The sequence below is a fragment of the Crocodylus siamensis genome, chromosome 4 (genome assembly GCF_052110815.1).
Source record: "Crocodylus siamensis isolate JL-2025a chromosome 4, ASM5211081v1, whole genome shotgun sequence".
Taxonomy (NCBI): Eukaryota; Metazoa; Chordata; order Crocodylia; family Crocodylidae; genus Crocodylus; species Crocodylus siamensis.
In genome coordinates this window covers 207,081,861-207,103,833 of record NC_143398.1, presented here as the reverse complement: position 1 = coordinate 207,103,833, position 21,973 = coordinate 207,081,861, and the positions used below count along the sequence as shown (strand labels likewise).

Genomic DNA, 21,973 nt, shown 5'->3' with positions numbered 1-21,973 from the left:
AAAGTTTGAGAGTAAATCTATGCTGGGCAGACACCTACACATATGGAGAAGTGGGAGCAGATTTGCTGTTTATGGCAGCAGTCTGCTCCTGGCCCCACCAGCTCTGCACTGGCCCCCAGCAGCAGCCAGTGGGAGGTCTAGGCTCACCTTGGGTGCTAGCCCAGAGGCTGGCAGGTTGCACAGGGCTAGAAGACAGCTGTGTCCTGCAGGGGGCTGGGACATTGCTCCCTGCTCCTGGGAGCTGCCTGCCAGTTAGCCCCACACAGAAGCACCCTTGTGCCCCAGCCAGCCCCTTTGCAGCACACTGAGCTAGGGGGAGCAGCCTCAGGCTGCCAGATGGGATAGTTATGACCCAGCTCAATATGGGTCAAAATTAAACGCAAGAGCTTATTGATCTGGAGTTTATTGCTCTCAGGCTCATGTTCAAAGGGCATATCCAGGAGCAATAAGCTCCAGAGGTTATTTATGTGCATTAATTAAACCTGTAGATGCACCCAATATGGCTTATTTTTCTCCATTTCAAAAAGCAAAATGATTTCTTAATAAGCATAAAATAAAGAAGTAATCATAATTATATGCATCCAATGGTGTAATAACGTATATACTATTTGAGTCAAAGCTGCTGTCCTCAGTTTTTTCAACAGTCAAAGGGTGTTCCTCATTCAGCAGTCCCTCCTTCAGTATGGGTAAGCAACCAAAAAAGGAAAGAAAATAACCAGCGTGCAGTAATTTTATTTTATTTACACCAAGTGATAAAACAACTTATCATGTAAGTATTTTACTTAATCTTCTGATCAAACATGCTGCTTCTTTTCATTATAACCTACATTCTTATAAGGAAATGTCCTGAATCTGATTCATTTTTAGTTAAGAAAAGGTGTCTTCAGAGCTCTAATTTTGTGACATTTGGCATTTTAGAGCTGTTAACGAAATACTTCCATGTTTTGTAATCTTTAGGGAAAATAACATTCTCCCTTTCTATCTTCTGATAAGTGACTGAGACAGAAATGTATTCTGTTTACTGTGCTTCCATACTGGGGGAAAAAAATCATATATTCCATTTGAATTAAAAGTAGCAACATTATTATAAGTCTGGCATAAATATTAGGTTCCTGCCATGTAACATGGTACAGTGAGTGCTTCAAAATTCTACTTGGCTCAGGGTGCAGTACGAACACAGTTTCTCTTCACATTTTTCCTTGGTGATCACTTTACTAGACATATTTAGTATTTACTTTGTTCAACACATGCTTTACTCTGTTCTTGTCTGTTGTGCAAAAATGGAATTGTTGTCAGTCCTGTGATATACTACTATGCATTTGTAGCATTTTATTCATCAATGCATGATTCTCAAGAAGAAAATGAAATATTCCAGACAGAACTGCAGAAAACATATAGCATCATTTTCCACTTTACTTTGCCAGCTAAGAACAGGGAAGCGAGTCTTTGGCAAGCTAATTTGGATACTTGTTGCTAGTGAAAAACTGTTTTACTTATAAGAATCCATTTGCATTTCATGTAATTAAAAAAACATATACTGAAGTGGGAAGTAAGTAACTGGTACAATAAACACAACATACAGGTTAAGTCTCTGGGATTATGTCAGTCTCTCTAATGACTGTCCACATATAATTTATAATTATAAATAATTTATATTTATAAAGTATATATATATTTGCCATCTCCCTCTTTGTTTCTTACAGTTAGTGAAAAATGTTCCCTTTTACATAATTTTAATTTTTTTTCAGGTCTATAAATACACAAAGATCTTTTACAATAATATGGATTACCAACAGTAACCACTGTTGGCATCTCCTTTTGCTGAATGATTCCCAGGGTAATAAGTCTATTTCGCTACTTTATAGCAAAGGGAATATTCTGAGGGATCTTAAGGAGAGGAGGACTTCCCTGGTGGGCTGAACTGTAGGCTCTCCCAGTCGTGTTACATACTCTGTTAAGAGTTTCCCTGGTCCCTGGGACTGAGGTACACAACTCAATATTGGAGGCCACTTACAAGCGACATTTTCCAATGGAGGGCTGCTGCAGTGCATATACAGCCTGGCTGGCTTGCTGAGGTAAATGTCTAGTGCAACTGACTCTGAGTTGCCAGGGCACTAATATTACCTTGGCTATTCCCATATTGTGTACCCCTCCTAGAAGACATCCTTAAAATCTTCCTCAGTTGTTTTGGTCCATGGCCCCTGCAGTAAGTATATCTGCTTGCTAAACATAGAAAGGACTTCATGAGAAGGACTGGAAGGGATCGCATAAATTATAACTGCCTTGCCAACAGTTAATTCTGAATCGCTCAGTGTCTATCTAGTCTCTGGTCAGGATTGTGGTTAGTTCCCCCTAAAATTGCAAGACTGACTCTTCAGCCTCAGATAAGACACTGTCTTGTCTGTAGTACCACCTGCCTTTCATCTCCCTAATTAAAAATATATATTTCATGTTTATTTTTTAATTGCAATGCAGTCCTGCTCACGTTTCTGTATTACAGTTTCACAGTTAAACTCCTGTGAAATTAACTGACATTTATTCAACACGTCGGCTGCATCCAAACCACTCACTGTCACAAAAGAAGGCTATCTTGGCTTATTGTCCCATTTTACTGACACATGCTGCTTACAGATACAGAATGAAGCACCCTGCACTTCCTCCAGTTGCTTTCCACATTTCCAGAGAGTCTCTGCTCCGGTGGAGCTTTAACTACTCCATTTTTCTCCTCTCGGCGTTTTATTACTTTTTAATGATCTTTCCCTTGGTACCACATGGTGTCTTAGTGTGACTCCTGGACTACGTACTTGACAGACATCTGCTTCAAAGTCTTAGTTCCAGTTGCTATAGTTACATAACATGATACTTTCTGTTACGTGCTGTAAACTGAGACATTTCCGGAAATGCAGTGGCCAAGCCCTTCATTCTTGCTGTACTTCAGAACTAGCTGACACCTCAGAAACAGCCTAGATGAGGAGCAAATAGTTTAGAAACTACATATGAACCTTGTGATTGACGGGCACTCTTAGGGCCAGGACATAAAGCAAAGATGCCTTCGTCCGTACCATGATACTTAATGGCACACCAGAGTAAGTGTATGTAGTTTGCTTTTGTACAGTTCTTGGCCAGACTGAATTTTGCCAGAATAAATGTAATTTCTATGGCTTCTTGCTGTATAGAGAAATATTGTCTAATTGTAATGCATTACTCTTGAATGAAAACAGTGTTACTCTTTTCCAGATGTTTAGAAGTTCCTCCCAGGGAGGTTTATTAAAGGCCTTGTTACATGGTAATTTTGGGTGGCTCCTGGAGCTCTTAACCCTTTGACTGTTTGTGCATTAACACCTGAAATTAGTTTTAAGCAGGGCGATCTCTGATCCGTGCTACCCACACTGTGTTATACAAAGGTGTAGTAAAGCTAGACTACACCTTAGTGCAAACACCCCACCCACCGCCCCTCCCCTGCTGGCCTGGATCAGGCCCACTGCCCCCTCTCCCCCCCAACTCTCCCCAGGCCCCTGTTTACTGCCCCTCCCCACCTCCGCTTACTTGTGGCTATCCACATTGTCTGTCACAGGGAACCTGCCTGCCTGACCACTTCTGCTGCTCTGCACTTGGGCAGGCAAGTTAAACCCTTCCCTGTCTGCTCCACTGGGGCAGAGCCAGGCAGCAACAAGCAGGCAGGCATTGAGGGAGACGGGGGACCCTGCAGGGCAGGGAGGGAGCCCTGGGCGTGGAGGGGAACTGAAGGGAAGTCCCAGGGGGAGGGGCATGACAGGGAACAGGTTGTGCCTGTCACTCAAAGGGGATTGAGCAGGCAGTAAACAGCCTGCAGGCAGGAGCAGGCGCAGTCAAGCACTCACATGCAAGGCAGGCGGCTACCTGATAGGTGGAGAGGGCTGGGAGCAGGCAGTTACTGCAGGGGGCCGAAGGAGCAACATCACCCATCTGGCTGCTCCCAGAAGATCTTGGAGGTCAGGGCAGGAACTATGGGGATGGTGGAGTTCCCTGGTCCTGGGCATGACCTAAAACTATACCTTGCTGAAGCTGGATGATGTGGTAGGGTTGCTTGTGGCAGGGCAGCTTCCAGGAAATGCCACACCTGTGCCTCACCAGTGAAGGGCGAGTATGGGGTGCCAGAAAGCCTCAGGCTCACCACCTTGTGGGTAACCCTGTGCAGAGGAAAGGCTAGGGAAGCACACCCTGAAACTAAAACACAGGGCCCAGGCTCTTGGAGTGAGGCCTGAGGCAAGGTCCAGACTGGAGAGGAAGCTAAGACATAGTCTAGGTCCACAGTGAGGCCTGAGGCCCAAAATGGGGGTGGGATGTATGCATGGGATTGAGAACACCAGCGTGGGGTATGGGGGGACCCAGGGAGTCCAGAGCAGGGCAGGGAGCCTGAGAGTGAGTGTGGGGCTAGGAGCCTAGAGTTGGGATGATTGAAAGTGTGGGGGCATAGGGATTTCTAGGCCGGATGAGGCCAAGTGATGGCCCAACTAAGGGGCAAGGGTGTAATGATAGATACGGATGCCAGCTGTAAGGCATAGGACACAATAGAAGAGGCGGTTCAGAGCTGAGTATACACCCTTGACATCAGGGCAATTAAATGGGCAGCCTCCCACCTGGGGACAACTTAAAGATACATCAAAGGCGTGGCAGAAAGGTGGGCCTGCTGCCCTAGACAAATGGCTAGACTGGCCCTGGGAGGTCCACTTGAAACAAGGGGGATTCTTATGTTTCAGTCCTTCAAGCCTGTCGCAGGGCACTAAGGTGCCCTGCTCCCAGAAGAGCAGAAACTGCCTGGGTAGAGAGCCCAAAGAGAGAGAAACAGAAGCCCAGGTGTAGGTTACCAGGGCAACAAGCCAAAGGGCAAATGAGCCTGCTCCTACACATGGTCAGCTGACCAGAAGGGCCCTGGGCCCATATAAACTCCAGGCTGAAACTAAGGGAGGGAGTTCTCTGGCAGCAGCCAAGGGGAAAGGAGCCCTCGTAGAGTAAGTGAAGGGAAGAGGCCTGACTAGGTTCTGCTCCTAGTAATGTAAAGGGGCAGAGCACACCTTATGTAGTTGGTGTTATGTTATAGCCCAGGGGCTTATGTTTGGTTGTAGTTTTATAAGACCAGTGGTTTGGGTGGGGCTATTTGGGAAAGGAGAAGGCCTCATTGGGGGCCCACTGCAGCATGGGGACCCCGGCGCCAGAGAGGGCATGGCATTTGGGCTGCATAAACCCCAGCACCAGTGAGGGCATGGCATTTGGGGTGCACAGACCCTGGCGCCATAGAGGGTGCAACACTAGGGGCCCAAGCACCAGTGAGGCGCAGAGACTGGGCTGCAGAGAGCCCAGAGAGGACAAGGGGGCCAATTCATAGCAAGGCCCAGACCAGACAACATTAATGCCATCTGCAAGGCTTGGGGCGTGGTAAAGGGACGGCTGGAGCCATACATATAGCCCATAAAGCTAGGGTGCCCCTGAAACACCCATTGTAAAACAGGACCCACAAGGGGTCTGGGAACCCATGGGGTTCAGAGAGTCCATCAAACTGTGTCCAAGAGGACTTAAAGGCAGCTTCCCTATTTTTATATTTCCATCAAAGACGTGGCAGGAGAGAACTGAGGGTGCCCATCGGCCAAATTGGCATGGTTGAGGGGCCCTATGAGAACACAGCCATCCTAGGGACCCCATCCCATGACAAGGCCCCTCTGTGAGGAAAGAGAAGAGCCTCAGAGAAATAAAATGGCCCCACCTGTATTGCAAAGAACTCCTCAGGGCTCCTTCTTCACCCGGTGTTCCAGGATAAAAGGAAATGTGGGACAGGCAAAAGGGGGACACAGGAAACCAGAAGTGACTAATTCAGGCAGTGAGATAGCAGTGAAAGCCTCTTTTCATTGTTCCTTTTTATTTCAGGAGCAAAGTGTCCTGACATCTTTACTAAAAATGTTTTTCTACGTAATAGCCATCCTCACTATCTGTTGTTGGTGGTGGGTTTGGAGAGAAAGAGACAGGTCGAAGATTACAAATCTAACAGGCAAATATATATTTATCACTGGATGTGACACAGGATTTGGAAATCTAGCAGCAAGGACTTTTGATAAGAAAGGATTCCGAGTTTTTGCCAGTTGTCTGACTGAAACAGGAGCAGAAGAGCTAAAAGCAGCATCCTCAGAGAGGCTCCAAACACTGCAGCTGGATGTGACAGATTCAGACAACGTGAAGAAGGTTGCTGAGAGGATAAAAGCTGAAGTTGGGTCAGAAGGTGAGTGACAAAACAACTGCAAAGTGTTTAATGTCAATCGATAAACATTTCGAAAGATCATGATTTGAAAAATGTATTAATGTTTTTTTACTGTGTTTGTGCTTCTTTTCACAAATATTCTAGTGGAAGAGTTCCCTGGGAAGAACTGTGTGTACAACTAACTCTAGGTACTTTTGGGGGAAGGTTCTTGAAAAGTGAATTTGCGAATGCATATATGCACAATAGAAATCTAGTTCCATTGACTTTCATGGAACAGTTCTTGTACTTAAAATTAAGCACATGCTTCCATGCATGCATAAGGGAATTAGTACCGGAGTTCTTATTACTCTCAGGATGAAGTGCCTGATAAGAAAACAGAAACAAAAACTGAACCTGTATAGGATTAACCAAATTTCATTTTGCATAGCAAATAATCATAACGAGCTGCTCCCAAACCACTGACAGACTAGCAATTATTTAGTAAGTAATTTTGAATAGCAAGTATATTTTAGAAAATTATGGTCTGACTGTGGACCATTTTCAAATAGAAAAAGAAACAAATGTCATGGAACAAACTGTTCATTTGAGTGTTAATCACCTGTTATTTACCCAGTCATGAAACAATACTTCCTTTGTTTATGTCAGTCCTGTAATAATCATACACTTGTGATTTGCATAAAGCAAGATTCTGATACGGTTTACTCATGTTAATTGAGCAGTTGTATTAATTTCAGTTGGACTACTGGTGGAGTAAAGTTCATTAAGACAGATGGATCTAACCCTTAGACCTAGGAAATCCTGCACATGAAGAACAAGGATTTAACAAACCTGATTCAGGGTAGAAGAATTTAATGATAGTTTAAGATATAATAATGTTAATTGTAATGGAATAAAACATTTCTATAAGGACAGTAGTCTAATGTGTCAGCTCACAGCAGAGGTATGATTGCCTAATTTATTGTTAATTTATTAATCTAACCAAGGGTTTTAGTCTAGTTTAACTAAGGATTGGAAGGAGTACTTCTACAGAACAAAGACAATTTATATGTGTGGGTGTGTGTATAGAAACTTATTTTGGGTCAATCAGAAATGCTTAATTTAACCTGAAATAAAATTCAGGTCAATTTTTAGCTTAAAAATTCCAAAAATAAATAAATTGTCTTTTCAAAATCAAAAGTCAACCATTTTTTTTTTGGAAAAGGTCAAAGGACTTTGGCATTTCCAAAAATGAAATATTTAATTCAATTAAAGTGTTTCCATTGAATATTTCAACATTTTCAGTTCTCCCTTCATTTTTAGGGTAGCAAAACTCTTGCCAACGGTTTTAGATCACCCCTCCCACATTGCCACCACCATGAAACCCTTAGTTTTTCAGTGAATTCTCTATTTGTCAAAAAAAAAAATCATCAGGACCTACTTTTGAGACTATGACCATTAGGATTTCCAATCCTCGTACTACAACTACACTAGCAGTGAATTAAAAAACCCTGATATTAATATGCTTCACATCTTTCAGACAGATTGAATTCTGTTTTGGTTCCATTCTTATATTAAACAAACTTCTTCATCTCTCTCTGATATTCAGGATATTTTACTCTTACTTTCATTAAAGATATTTTAGCTCCCTGGTTCTTATTCCCTGATATACTTCCTCTTCTTGCAACTTTCAATTGTCTGCGATGTCCAACATCCAACTTACTCACTTTTTAGAACCAAAGTAAGAAAATTTAATTGAAGTGAAATGCGAAGTGTGGCAGTGATGTGCAAGAAAAATTATGTAGGCTATAGGAGCTATGAAGACAGCTCATATATGAATGCTTTCTCATTTGGTTCTCAGCACACTTGGCTTATCTTTACAGATAAAAATTTACTTCATAATTCACTCCTTTTATTTTTTGTTCCTATGCAGGTCTTTGGGGGCTTATCAACAATGCTGGGATCATAGGACCAACAGGTCCTACAGACTGGTTGAAGATTGAACATTTCAGAGCACCAATTGAAGTTAATTTAATTGGCCTTATAAATGTTACATTAAACATGCTTCCCTTAGTTAAAAAAGCTAAAGGGAGGATAGTCAACATATCCAGCATCGGCGGTCGTCTGGCAGTGAATGGAGGTGGTTATTTTCCTTCCAAGTATGGGCTGGAAGGATTTAATGACAGCTTAAGGTATAACTATATTAATTGTGATGAAATAATACATGTTATAAAATCTTGAAAAAGTAGGGCTGGAAGGGATTTCCAAAGGTCATCTAATCCAATCCCCTGCCTGAGGCAGGACCATCCCTATCCAAACCATCCTATATAATCCATAATCTAAACTCTACATAAGACTACTGTCGACCCTGACATGACACAGGCCTAACACCCTAACCAGCCACAGGTAAAGCTAGGGAACCATAGCAGCGAATGCCTTGCTTCTATGAAAATTTGCCAATCTATGCCATGCCCCTGGATACAGAAGAAGGCAAAACCCACCACAGTCCATACCAGTTTGACCCTGGGGTAAAGTTTCTTCCTGAATCTGAATATGGCAATTGGTCTGACCCTGAGTGGAGGGGCCCTCCAGGCAAGGACCTCTGGCTTTGGTCCCAGCAGGAGCATTGGAACACCTCAGTCAAAATTCCCAGTTTTGGCTATTGCTAACACCTAATGCCTCTAAAGAAAGCTTAAAAACACTCTGATATATTTAGTAGAAAGTGGGGGAGAGGACAACCAGCAAAGCCTAGAAGAATGGGAAATAGCCATGGTAGAACATAGACATAGCTATGCCTAGATCATCCCTGCCCAGTGACTGTCCAACCTCATCTTGAACACTGCCAGCAATGGAGAATGCACAACTTCCCTCTGCAGTCCATTCCACTGCCACATTGTTCTAACAGTGAAGAAGTTTTTTCGGATATCCAATCTAAGCTTAATTTGCTGCAACTTCAAGTCTTTGATCCATGTCTTCCTCTCTGCAGTAATAGAGAAAAGGTGCTTTCCTTCTCTATAGCAGCCCTTCAAGTATTTGAAGACTGCTATCATATCCCTTCTTAAGAGCCTTTTTTTCAAGCTGAATATGCCTACCTCCTTCAGCCTCTCCCCATATGATGTGTTTTCCAAACCCTTGATCATCTTTGCTGACCGCTTCTGGAACCTCTGTAACTTGTACATGTCCTTTTTAAATATGGACCCCAGAACTGCACAGAGTACTCCAGATGATGCCTAAGCAGTGCCAAGTAGAAAGACACTATTGTCTCCCATGTCTTGCACCTAATTGCTTCTATTGATGTATCCTAAAACTGCATTCAGCATTTATACTGCTGCATCACACTGCAGACTCATTTTGAGTCTGTGATCTACCAGAGTCCCAAGCCTGCTCCAGAGTGCTGCCAGCCAGCCAAGTGTCACCCATTTTATATTTGTGTTTTTGATTATTCCTTCCAAGGTGTAGCACCTTACATTTGTTTGCACTGAACTTCATCCTGTTAACTCTAGCCCAACTTTCCAATCTGTCAAGATCCTTCTGAATTGTGCTCGCATCTTCCAATGTGTTCCTAGGTTAAACTAAATAGTGCATTAGCTCAAAACAGAGGCTTGATTCCCTTATTTTTGTTAATTGGATAATCTAAATAAGGGTTCAAGTAGATGAGGCAGTTACGCAAGATAAACCAGGAGTGCATCTACAGTATACTAGCTACTTTGCACTACTTCTGCTTGAGAACACTTCAGCCTCAGTTCTGCCTTCCAAATGGGACCAGAGGAAGGCTTAACTGAGACCCTGTGGATCAAACTTCAAGGAGGGCAGGGGGAGAGGGATCTGGTGGTAGGGGTTTACTACAGGCCACCACATCAGGAGGAAGAGCTGGATTTGGAATTCTCCAGGCAGCTGGGGGAGGCCGTGCGTGCAAAGGATGTTGTGGTCATGGGGGATATGAACTACCCTGACATCAACTGGGAGGAGCAGTCATCCAGGTCTAGCCACTCACGAAGGTTTCTGACGTGCCTACAGGACCTACACCTTGTGCAGGAGGTACTCGTCCCCACTACGGAAAACGCCATACTGGATCTGGTGTTAGCTTCTGGGGACGATCTGGTGGGGGATGTGCTAGTACAAGGGAGGCTAAGGGACAGTGATCATGAAATGATCCAGTTTGCTATTCAGAGAAAGGTGGGGAGGGTAACTAGCACAGTGCAAATGCTTGACTTTATGAAAGCCAACTTCAATGTGCTCAGGGCAGTAGTCAGGGAGGCACTCGGAGCCCAGGGGGTAGCTAGTATGGGGGTCCAGGAAAGGTGGTCCTTCCTCAAGAAGGCGATCCTTGGGGTGTAGCAGGATGCAACTCCTCTGCACAGGAAGGCGGGAAAAGGGTCCAAGAAACCTTTGTGGCTGAGCGTTGATATCCAGGCTGGCCTGAAGGCAAAGAAAAAAAGCATACTGGCGGTGGAAGCAGGGGGCAGGGTCAAAGGAGGAGTACACCTCCCTGACCCGAGCTTGTAGAGATTTGGTAAGGAACGCTAAAGCAGCACTGGAGCTTAGATTAGCTTCTGGGATTAAGGATAACAAAAAGTCCTTCTTCAAGTATATAGGTAGCAAGAAGAAGTCTCGGGGTAACATTGGACCCCTACAAGGCAGGGCAGGGCAGTTGGTGATGGACGTGCGAGAGAAGGCAGAACTCTTCAACAAGTTCTTTGCGTCCGTGTTCCTGTCTGCTGACAATGGGGTGCTCTCGGGTGAAAGTGTAGAGAGGCCCAGGAAGGATGCGAGTCCCCCAACTGTTAGTTCAAACCTAGTTAAGGACTACCTGGAGGGCTTAGATGTGTCCAAGTCAGCGGGCCCGGATGACCTTCATCCACGGGTGCTGAGGGAATTGGCTGGTGTCATTGCGGAGCCATTGGCACAGCTGTTCGAGGACTCCTGGTGCTCGGGCCAAGTACCTGAGGACTAGAAAAGAGCCAATGTGGTCCCTATTTTCAAGAAGGGGAGGAAGGAAGAGCCTGGCAACTACAGGCCAGTCAGCCTCACTTATATGCTAGGGAAGGTCTTTGAAAAAATTATCAAGGGCCACATTTGTGAGAGCCCTGCAGGGGAAGTGATATTGAGGGGTAACCAACACAGGTTCATGCCAGGCCGATCCTGCCTGACTAACGTGGTCTCTATCTATGACCAGGTAACAAAGAGCTTAGATGTGATGGAGGAAGTCAATGTCATCTTCTTGGACTTCCAGAAGGCCTTCAACACATTGTCCCACCCAATTCTGGTGGGCAAGCTGAGGGACTGCGGCATTGACGAATGCACAGTCACATGGGTGGCAAACTGGCTCCAGGGGCGCACCCAGAGGGTGGTGGTGGACGGGTTGATGTCGACCTGGGAGGGTGTGGGCAGCAGAGTCCCCCAGGGTTCGATCCTTGGGCCGGTGCTCTTCAACATCTTCATTAGCGACCTGGATGAGGGTGTGGAGAGCACCCTGTTCAAGTTCGCTGATGACACCAAGCTGTGGGGTAAAGTGAATACACCGGCAGGCAGGGACCGCATCCAGGTAGACCTGGATAGGTTGGAGAAGTGGGCGGATCTGAACAGGATGTGGTTCAACAAGGACAAGTGCAGAGTGCTGCATCTGGGGAGAGGGAACCAGCATTATGGTTATAGGTTAGGGGCTGACCCTCTCAACAGCACAGAGGCAGAGAGAGATCTTGGAGTCAGGATTGACTCCAGGATGAATATGAGTCACCAGCACAATGAAGCAATAGGGACAGCCAAACACACCCTGTCCTGCATCAACAGGGGCATCGCTAACAGGTCCAGAGAGGTCTTGCTCCTCCTCTATGTGGCACTGGGCAGACCGCAGCGGGAGCACTGTGTCCAGTTCTGGGCACCGCACTTCAAGGGGGACGTGGAGAACCTGGAGAGGGTCCAGAGGAGGGCCACTCATATGGTCGGGGCCTCTGTGGCCAGCCCTATGAGAAGAGGCTGAGGGACCTGAATCTCTTCAGTCTCCGCAAGAGGAGACTGAGGGGGGATCTTGTGGCTGCCTACAACCTTATCAGGGGCCAGCAGCAGGGACTCGGGGAAAGTCTGGTCACCAGGGCCCCCCTTGGAGTCACCAGGAACAATGGCCACGAGCTGAGAGAGGGTAGGTTTAGGTTAGATAGCAGGAAGAACTACTTCACTGTAAGGGTGGCCAGAGCCTGGACTAGGCTTCCCAGAGAGGTGGTGCTCTCACTGTCCCTGCAAATCTTCAAGAGGAGACTGGATAGGCACCTGGCTGGGGTCTTATGACCCCTGCCACCCCCAGTGCTCCTTCCTGCCCATGGCAGGGGGTTGGACTTGATGATCTGCCTAGGTCCCTTCCGACTCATTGATTCTATGATTCTTGCTAAGAGAACCTTTGTGTTTACCTCACCATATTTACATTAATAACCTCCCTCTAAAAATATTGACACAGGAAGTTATTGTAGAAAAGCAAGCACACCATAAATTAACAATTATGTCACTGTGCAATAACCTCCCTAATAGTATGCATGGGAGAGTGTGCAGTTTTAGTGGCTAGATACCTGAAGCACAGGTATAGTCCAGATCTTTTCCAATGGAACAGGAGGTATGGAGGGATTTGGCATCAGAACTGGATTTGGAAGCTGTAGCCAAAGTCAGGACAGGATGGGATCAGAAGCTGAAACGGAAAACAGAGTAAGTCAAGGGTTAAACAGGATCAGAAACCAAAAGTCAGAGCTGAAGGCCAAGCCTGAATTAAGAGGAGAAAATTGGTGTCAGGGAAGGCCAGGGCTCTTACAAGGATTGGAAGGTGGAGTCAGAGCCAGGAGTCAAAAACCAGCAAACCATCAAGGAAGCACGCAAAAGGTCAGGAGCAAGAACTTTCACCTTTGTCCAGACAAGAAGATTGCAGGCTGGGCCTTAAGGGCTAGAGTGGGTGGGTCCTGTTGCCTGTGACTTCAGGGACTGGCTGTACTGATTACAATACTCAGCTCAGCTGGGACCAGGGTGCTGCTCTGGATTTGCTGCAGGTGATATTTATTCAGGGAATGAAAAGCCCTGATCTCTTGATTAAGACCTGCTGAGTCCAGTGTTCTGACCTGGCATCATTATACCAGTGTAGACAAAACTTACAAATGAAGTTACTTTGATGTAAGTGATAATCACACCCACTGATGGGTATGCAGTGTAATTGCCATGATTTAAGCTGCAGATCCTCTATACATTGCATGCATTCCAAAAACCCACTTATAAAATAATTACCACACATTATGGTTAAAGTTAACAAAACAAAGGTCTGGATGCAACTATTCGTCCGTCTCCCTCCACTTCCCCTTCCCCAACCCACTTCATGGTCATTCAGAAATGATTCTTTTGAAGTAGGGGAATCAAAGCAGGTTCTTGAATTTGAGGGAAACAACATGGCAAATTATTCTGGAATATCCAAGCCGAGAGAAGCACTATAGTACTTTTACATACTGTATTGTTTTACATATATCACACCCTTGAATATAGTATGCATTTTGTTTTTGAGAGGCAGAATGAAGCAGCAGCAATTTTTTCCAGAGCTGTGGCTATATAGAGCAGGGTCAGACCCTAATCTTCAGCTGAGTCACCTTCATTTTCCTGGTTAACTAAAACTGCTGCTAAAGACTGGTCTTCATTGTTAGATTTTTGATCCTGAAAAAATACTAGACTCTTCAGGGGGTTGCAATAGGAGGAGAGCAACCAGGAAAAGCAAGCTGACAAAAAACCCACCCTAATAAAAGGTTAGCTTGATTAGTGGAACATCAAGGCACTTAGAACAAGACTATTGTTAACACCTGTAAAGAATAATGAGCCATTAAGTTTATTGACTTTCCCATTTGCCTGAATACTCATGCAACAGCTATTGCACTGCAGGGTTAAGACGGGGTAGGCAAAATCCGGCCTGCGTGCCAGATGTGGTCCACCAGCCCATTCTATCCAGCCCACGGGGCCCCTAAAAATTTAGAAAATTTATATTTATCTGCCGCTGGCTGCCTGTCATGCGGCCCTCGAAGGCGTGCCAAAACTTAGCATGCGGCCCTCCACTCAAAATAATTGCCCACCCCTGAGCTAAGATCATAGGCAGGGTGTTTCTATCATAGGCAGAAAATCTGCTTCCCTACTTAATACACCCACTTCAATTTTAGGGGGCTGATTCTGAGGGAAAGAGCATGTGTTGTGTGTGAAAAAATATAGTAATATATATTTCACCAGTCTTCAGTACTGGTGAACCAACACAGACAAGATAAGACATGACCTGCACTTTTTTCTTTTGGTCAAAAGTCAAAAAAACCCAAGAAACAGCACTAAGTTTCTTTAATCTTATGCATTTTTCTGTACCTGTGTGTTTCCCTACAAAATATTTTTAGGTTAAGTAAAAGGAATGCATTTTTCCCTGAGCACTTTAATGTTGAATAAATTTTACCTATTGATAAGTTTAACTTTGAACCTGTCCTCCCCAGTGTGTACAACCAACTATAAAGATGGAGGGAGAAGCATTGGTGCAGATATCGATATATCAGATGTTAAGAAGTATAGCTAAAGTGATGATGAAACCTTTAAGTGGCTTTTTTTGCAGACGGGACATGATCGCATTTGGTGTTAAGGTTTCTTGCATTGAACCTGGGCTATTCAAGACAGAACTAAGCAACCAAACAAAGGTTATCAAAGAAAGGGAGGCCATTTGGAATCAGCTTCCTCCTGCCACTAAAAAACAATATGGAGAGGGATATTTACAGGAAGGTAAGGCATTTCTTGCTTATTTTGTACTGAAAGGACAAATGTACTTGCTACTTCCAGAGACTGGAAAAATGACCCAGCCTCTTCTGGATAGAGTAACCACTCTCTTTTGAAATTTGATGTTAGACCAGGGATGCTCAACCTCTGGCCAAATGAAGCCCACAGACTCATTGAATCTGGCCCCCGGGGCTCCCCACAAAAAAAAAAAAACAGGCAGCAGGGTAGCAGTGGCCATTAATACTGCCATGCTTCCCCACTGCCAAATTCCCACGCCTATCCATGCCCACACAGCATGATATAGAGACTGGACTAGGCCCCTTTCTCCCTGCATGGCTGAATTGGGGCCAAGCCATGCCACCCTCCCCCACATGGCTGAATTGGGGCTGAGCCACACCCCTTTCCCCCCATGTGGCTGAATCAGGACCAGGCTGCCCCCCTCTGCACAGCTGGATGGGGCCCTACTGTACCCACCCCAAGTGTCAGATTGGGGCTATAGGACAGATCCAGGCCACAGACAGACTAGGCACTGCCCATCCAGACTACCAGGGAAAAATGTTGAACACCATAGGTGTTAGACCATAATCTTACAGTGTTTATCCATGTCAAGGCTATGACTATGTACAAAAAGCAAAGAATTGTTATAATCCATCTCCTCCCTGTGATATTTTGTTCTGCCTTCAGCTATTTTGAATTTTCAGTTTGGCACCTGGGCTTTAAACAAACACACAAAAGTGCACACCTTTTACCAGATGATACAACCACAAACTAGCAAGTGTTTTCTAAGATGTCATTAAAGCACACTTCTGTAGGGACAGTTGAATGTACATGCTTGGAGACCAATGCAGAATCAGGTAATCTGATGGATTATTGCTGCACCCAACTTGTCCTGGTGATCCTTGGATTTTCCCTGTCTCTCAAATCTCTTTGGTCAAACTGCAATTCAGATCTTCCTCCACGTGAAACAGTAAGCCAGATTCACAGTCCTGTCATACACCAGAAGCAATATAGATAGCAGGTAGATCTGTTACTTCTTTGGTTTAAATTCTGTCTGTTTCTTCTTTTGAGACAATGCAAAGATTAATTGATTTTCTATAGACAATATGGATCTGGTTTTACCACCACTGCTTATGTTAACTAGTTTTACTCCACTAAGTGAAATCAATGGGACCATTTATGCAGCAAATTACTATTCATTGACTGCTCTTCAGTGAAATGCTTTTCCTCTTTGTCCAGTGGGGAATTGGAAAGTATCATTTGGCTCCGCCATTCTACAAATAAAAAAGGAAATAATACTGGAAGTATTGAGGGAGGGAAATAGAGTCAACTCTCCTCACCCCTAGGGCATGCCACTAAAATTTAGTTCTTTGTGATTTTTACAGATGCAGCAAGGAAAGGGAAGCTGGTCAGGATGTCTATGAACACAGACTTCTCCTTGGTTGTTCAGTGCATGGAGCATGCTTTAACGAGCCTTCATCCTCACTCACGTTACCCTGTGGGCAGGGATGCTAAGCTTTTATGGATCCCTCTTTCAAACATGCCAGCAGCTATACAAGACTTTGTGCTCTTGAGAAACAAAGTTAAACTTGCTGACACAAGTGCAGGGTAATTCTTTTCCCTTGCTTACACTTTCCAAGTTTACCTTGGGATGGCCTAGGCAATTGAACTAGTATAAGAAGCCTTTTGTTTTAGCTTTATTCCTAAACCATTTGAGCCATGTCAAAAATGCATTTGTTATAGCTATCAAATTTTTAGCATGCCTATTTCTGAAACTTACTCTCCAGCTAATAATATATTGTATCAACTTTTTAAAGCTTGCATCAAAACTGAAACAAAGAACAATGGAAGTGTTGCAAAGAAATCATGCAATACTGCATTTTTCACTGAAGCAAAGTTGACTTTTTAAATACACAAAAGATTGTAAATTTGCTTTAAAATGCTCACTACAACCCTCACAATATTTCATATATTATTTTTACTCAATCTACAAAATGTGAACTGGAAATAGGAGAATTACCATTACATTTTTAGGGCCTAAATTTTTGGGTAATCAATTTATAAGTCCTTAAAAGGCAATGGATTTTCAATTAGGTGTCTGTGTCTTGCTTAACCTCTACTTTAGCTGTTGTAGTTTTCACCTAACCCTGGAGGTGCCAAAGGTTTTGAGGAAACTCCATTTTTTACATTAGAATTTGCCAAAATACTGAAGTTCTGCTTCTCACAATACCTTGACATATCTTGGTCTTTCCAGTCCTAAACAGATTAGCACTTACCTCACATCTAAACCCTGTCAGAATTCACAAGCTAAGCATATCTCCATCTATGCTGTCTGAGGGGTAAATCCCATATGTGCTGTCAAAAGCATATTTAAATCAGACTGCATGCAAAATATGCAGGAGCAGAAAGCCATGCTACAGCTTCCTCCCCTGCCTACCAGTGCTGGCAGACCTTGCAGTGTGAGCCTCTATGGACTTTTTAAAGTCCCCAAAGCAGGTGAGAATCCCTGCCTACCCTCCCATACTCTGAAGCAGATCCCCTCCTCTCCATTTGCCTGCCACTGCTTCTTTCTCTACTGTCTCAGAGCCGGCAAAGCCTGCCTGCTCCCTACACAGGGGCTAAGCTCAACTGAGTCACTGACTATGGCAGGAGTGATGGGTCTCCACCCATCACTGCTGCCACTGTCAGTGTCCCAGTTGACCTCAGGTTCCCCCACCTTACCCTGAACCTCCGAGAGCAGGCACAGGGAGGGGTAACTCCCCTGGCCCTTGATTGCTGCTACTGCTGCTGTCAGTGTCCCAGTTGAGTCCAAACCCTGCCCAGCCTGACTGGAATGGGGAAAAGTGGTTCTAAAGTTTCCCTGTCCCCAGGACAGCCAGGAAAGTAGGGAAAGGGAGGGAAGGAAGTGGGATTATCATCCACTTTGGGGACTTTTAAAAAAGCCCCCAGAGGCTCCCATGGCATATGCCATTCTGAAATGGGGGGTACAGCCACTGCACCCCCTCTGGATGCACCCATGTTTTCCTAGAAGGAGGGAAGAGGATATAGCCTTAAATCCCTTCAGAAAAAGGAGGAAATTGAAACCAAGTCTTTCACATCCCATGTAAGTCATCTAACGACTGAGCTATTATATTAACACTTTAGGTAAAAGTGGGGGGGAGGGTGGAAGCTTTTGAAGATAGCATTTGAAATGCCCTTTTGAAGAGGAGCTTCTTGCTTGGGAATCCCAACTGAAAGGAAGCTCCCATCCAAAGAACAAAATAAGGCTTCTAAATATGATATGGGTGAAATTTAAGACACTTCCCTGTCCTCAGCATCTCCACTTTCGGCTTGCAGGATTTTGGAGATCCCATTCTGGGGTGCCCTGTATGGTGCATTTAGATGCCTCACTTAGGACTGTAGACTCCACAATGGGGATAAAATGGCTCAATATCCTGTTGTGAGAGGGGGCCGTCTCAAGGTTGGTCATGAAGGTTGGACCACCTGTCTAGGGCAGTCCATCCACCTGACTTTCCTGCCATGCCTTTGTTGGAACTAAAAAATTGTTCATAGACAGGAGGCTCCCCATTTATTGCCCAATGCCATGGGCGTAACGCATAGCTCCAAACCACCCCTGCACCATGTCCCATGCCTGGCAGATGGCATCCAAAGTCATTTGCAAATCCTCTGGCCCCTTGGCTTGGGCCTCCAGCCCAACTTGGCTCAGGTGTCCTCATACATGTCGAGGCTACTACTCCACCCCCTCACTGGGGCCACTAATCCAGCTGGTTTATGCATAGTCCTTCAGGTCCCCACAGACCCTACTTTATGTGGCCTCTGGCTTTCTGTCCCACACCAGGCTGAACTTGGCTTATAGCCCCTCTCTGGGCCACTAATCTGCCCCCTCATTGAGGCCACTGCTCTGCCCCCTCACTGGGCTCCTGGGCCTTATAACACTTGGGCCTCAGCTCCTTCTTTAGTGGCCCTTGGCCCTGTCTCAGGCCCCATTTTATGGGCCTGGACACTGCCTCATGCCCCACTCAGTGGACCCTGTGCTTTTTTGTCAGGGTGTGCTCCCTAGCCTTTCTTCTCCACAGGATACCCACAAGGCAGTGAGGAGATGAGGCTTTCCAGTACTCCATCCTTGCCTTTCACTGGGGAGGCACATGTGTGGCATTTCCTGGAGACTGCCCTGTCACAAACAGCCCCACCACACCATCCAACCCCAGCAGGGTATAGTTTCAGGTCATGCCTCAGGACCAGGAACCTCCTCTAACCCCACAGTTCCTACCCTGGCCTCAAGGTATTTTGGGAACTGCAGTCTGCAGGCTGAGTAAAGTTGTACCTCTGGCTCCCTAGGTGTAACTGCCAGGTCAGCTCCTAGGGCCTGGGCTTAAACTGGGGCTATCCAGCCCTCATCCAATCTGGGAACCTGATGCAGTCATGTGACCACCCAATTAGGCCTAACCGCACCTGTTGGCTGCAACACAGCCTGCTCAATCCCTTTAAAGCATCAGGCACCAAAGGTGCCCTGCTACACCTGTATTTGAAAAACTGTGAAAACTCAGTCTCTAAAAATAATTATTTCCTAGCAAAGAGCTAATAACCCTGTTACTTTGAAGTGCCAAGTGACTCTTATAACAAGGGGGATTTGTCACCTATTAAAATATGTTGGAAGCTCAAGAGAGTTCATATATTTCAAGATCAAGCTCTATTAGAATTAAATGTAACTACAGTTCTGTAACTGCTGAATATTCACCTGAAGTCACAACTGGTTTGTGGGTTTCTCAGGAAATGGCTTCCTACTGTCCTACGAACTCATCAGTGATGAAACAAAATACTTTCTTTGTTCCAAAAAATTTATTGTGAAATGGTGTGGCTAAACATTAAGCCAGTCAGTGTCTGTCTAAGCATGGATGATTTTCAGTTTAACGTCTCTGGAACTCACAAAGCCTTTGTACCATAGCTTGCTTTTAGTCATCAGTGTGTTAATAAAACACACTATTAAAATTAAATTAATTTAAAATCTCAGTATTTGAGGCATTATTCGTTTTAAACCAAGTTTGAGGTGTGTGATGAATATATTAATCTGGAGTAGCTCTCCTCACTGAATTATTAGTAGTCAACATTGTAGATTTCATTGTAAAAAATTGCATTCATGATGACAAGGGGATGGAGTGACAAAAGCAAAGGATTTTTTGGAGGGGAGAGTTGTTTGTCTGCTTTATATAATTCACAGTGCAGTGCACTGCAATTAAACAGCTGTGATGTTACTACCCCCAATTACTTTAACCCAGAGATAGATGAAATACTGGCTTTTGATGCAAGTTGTCAATCAATGAAGCTCTGGCCTCTGCAAAACTGAGAATACCAGGCACCTGTTACATCACTTGTGTTCTCACCTGAATGGATACCAGTAAATTCATTACATTTAGGAGGTAATTCTATTTCCAGCACTTAAAGGAAAGAAATTGAAAAGATCTGGGGCAGTGTGGGGCAGGCAGTGTCAGGGAGGAGACCCCACCACGGATCTCTGCTCCCAGCAAAGCCAGGTCATGCAGCAGGGCAGTGATGGTTCCTGCTGCACAACTTAGCTCCACAGGGAACAGAGATCTACACCAGGTTCTCCTCACCCCTGCTGCCCGCCCCGATTGGCCCCACATTGCCAGGACTGTGTGGGGCAGGCAGTGGTGGTGAGGAGACCCCCAGCATGGATCTCTGCTCCCTGCAGAGCCAAGTCACATGGCAGGGACCAGCCATTTGTAAAAATGCTTTCATCTCATTAAACTGGTCTCTAATTCCCTTTTAATTCTGCTGCCAGAACCATTATTAACAGGTTCTTCTGCAATCTGCTCACAGCAAAAAGAAAGCTATAATAATCTATGGAAAGTATTATGATTTAGTGTTTAGCAGAAGGCATCGTAGAGATGCGCCTCATAAGTAGCTACACATGGCAGCAAATGGGGGTTTCCCATTGACATCAATTTCTTATTGTTTAAATATCAATTCTGGTATCTCACCTTTAAATAATATGTTTGCTAACTCTATTTAATTGATTCGTTTGGTTATGGTATTAAATTAGTCAGTGGAGCCTTTCCTCCTTGCAAATGTTACTTCTGGAATACTTTCAGACTTTTTTTTCCAGATAAGGTGTTTTTCCTTGTGATGAGCTTTTTGCAATTCTCAACCATTAGATACTCAGTTTAACTAGCTAATGTCTGGGGAGTATCTGAATATCATTAAAAACATTTTATAGTCTTCAATTCCATTTTAAGAATACTGCATCTGCCTATTGATTCTGTATTCTTCATATTATAAAACATTTTGAGAAACTCAGTCAGGTATCAACATAATTTTGCACAGAAGTGTGTATCAAGCTAGGCAGATAACTTTTGAATTAGTCTTCCCTTCAAACAAGTTATTCTATTTAAAAACCCCATACTAAAGTTGAAATGCACCCCCAGCCCCCTGAAAATAGTGCTGGCGACATCTGCAGGAGCTCCTCACTTACTGCCACTGGGCTACAACCACCACTACCACAGTCCTGCCGCCACCGTGCCCCCCCCCCAGCCCCTGGGGGCACATGTTGTTCATGCCCTTTCCTTCCCCATCCACTTATTCAGAAATTGCTCCTATTTTTCAAGAAGTCCATGAGACAGCTGTTTTTATAAAGTCCTTTGTACTGAAGCAAGTCAACAAGCATCTAATACCAAGACCCCTGTCTTCAAGAGCATTTAGACATCTAACTCTTATTAAGGTGCTTTCTTCCAAAGTCATTTGAGAATCTGACCCTAGCTTAAGAACATATAGTCTACAGACAGACATTACACAAACCAGTTTAAGTGATCAAAAACTGCCTTAAATCTGTAACAGAACAGATGTTCAGTGCACATAAACCAATTTGAAAATTGCTGAAGCCAGTTTGAGATAAACCTGGTTGAATGTAGTATCAGAGTTAACTGATTTGGCTCAAACCAGTTTATGCAATGTCTGTCCCAGACCCCTTGCTGGTTTAAATTAAATCAGACTCCC

General features: G+C 44.6%; 1 protein-coding gene across 3 annotated transcripts; it reads left to right on the top strand.

The window, feature by feature from the left end:
* Window positions 1–670: 670 nt before the first annotated feature.
* LOC149867503 (dehydrogenase/reductase SDR family member 9-like) lies at window positions 671–19,900 on the top strand. 3 transcript variants are annotated; one of them, XM_090045541.1, is made up of 5 exons: window positions 671–769; window positions 5,902–6,250; window positions 8,139–8,397; window positions 14,808–14,971; window positions 16,348–19,900. In XM_090045541.1, exons 2-5 carry the CDS (start codon window positions 5,932–5,934, stop codon window positions 16,572–16,574), a joined length of 969 nt encoding a protein of 322 aa, XP_089901667.1. In that variant the 5' UTR covers window positions 671–769; window positions 5,902–5,931; the 3' UTR covers window positions 16,575–19,900. The 3 variants fall into 3 exon arrangements, with proteins under 3 accessions (XP_089901667.1, XP_089901668.1, XP_089901666.1); XM_090045542.1 differs by lacking the exon at window positions 671–769 and adding an exon at window positions 2,924–3,086 and having other exon boundaries at window positions 6,056–6,250; XM_090045540.1 differs by lacking the exon at window positions 671–769 and adding an exon at window positions 2,924–3,086.
* The last annotated feature ends 2,073 nt before the right edge of the window (window positions 19,901–21,973 follow it).

What these genes read in the sequence shown, in the direction of transcription:
- LOC149867503 (XM_090045541.1), top strand. Translation starts at nt 5,932, where the DNA reads ATGTTTTTCTACGTAATAGCCATCCTCACTATCTGTTGTTGGTGGTGG. An exon ending in AGCTGAAGTTGGGTCAGAAG is followed by an intron (nt 6,251 to 8,138) that starts GTGAGTGACAAA and finishes GTTCCTATGCAG; the next exon opens with GTCTTTGGGGGCTTATCAAC. An exon ending in AGAGGGATATTTACAGGAAG is followed by an intron (nt 14,972 to 16,347) that starts GTAAGGCATTTC and finishes TGATTTTTACAG; the next exon opens with ATGCAGCAAGGAAAGGGAAG.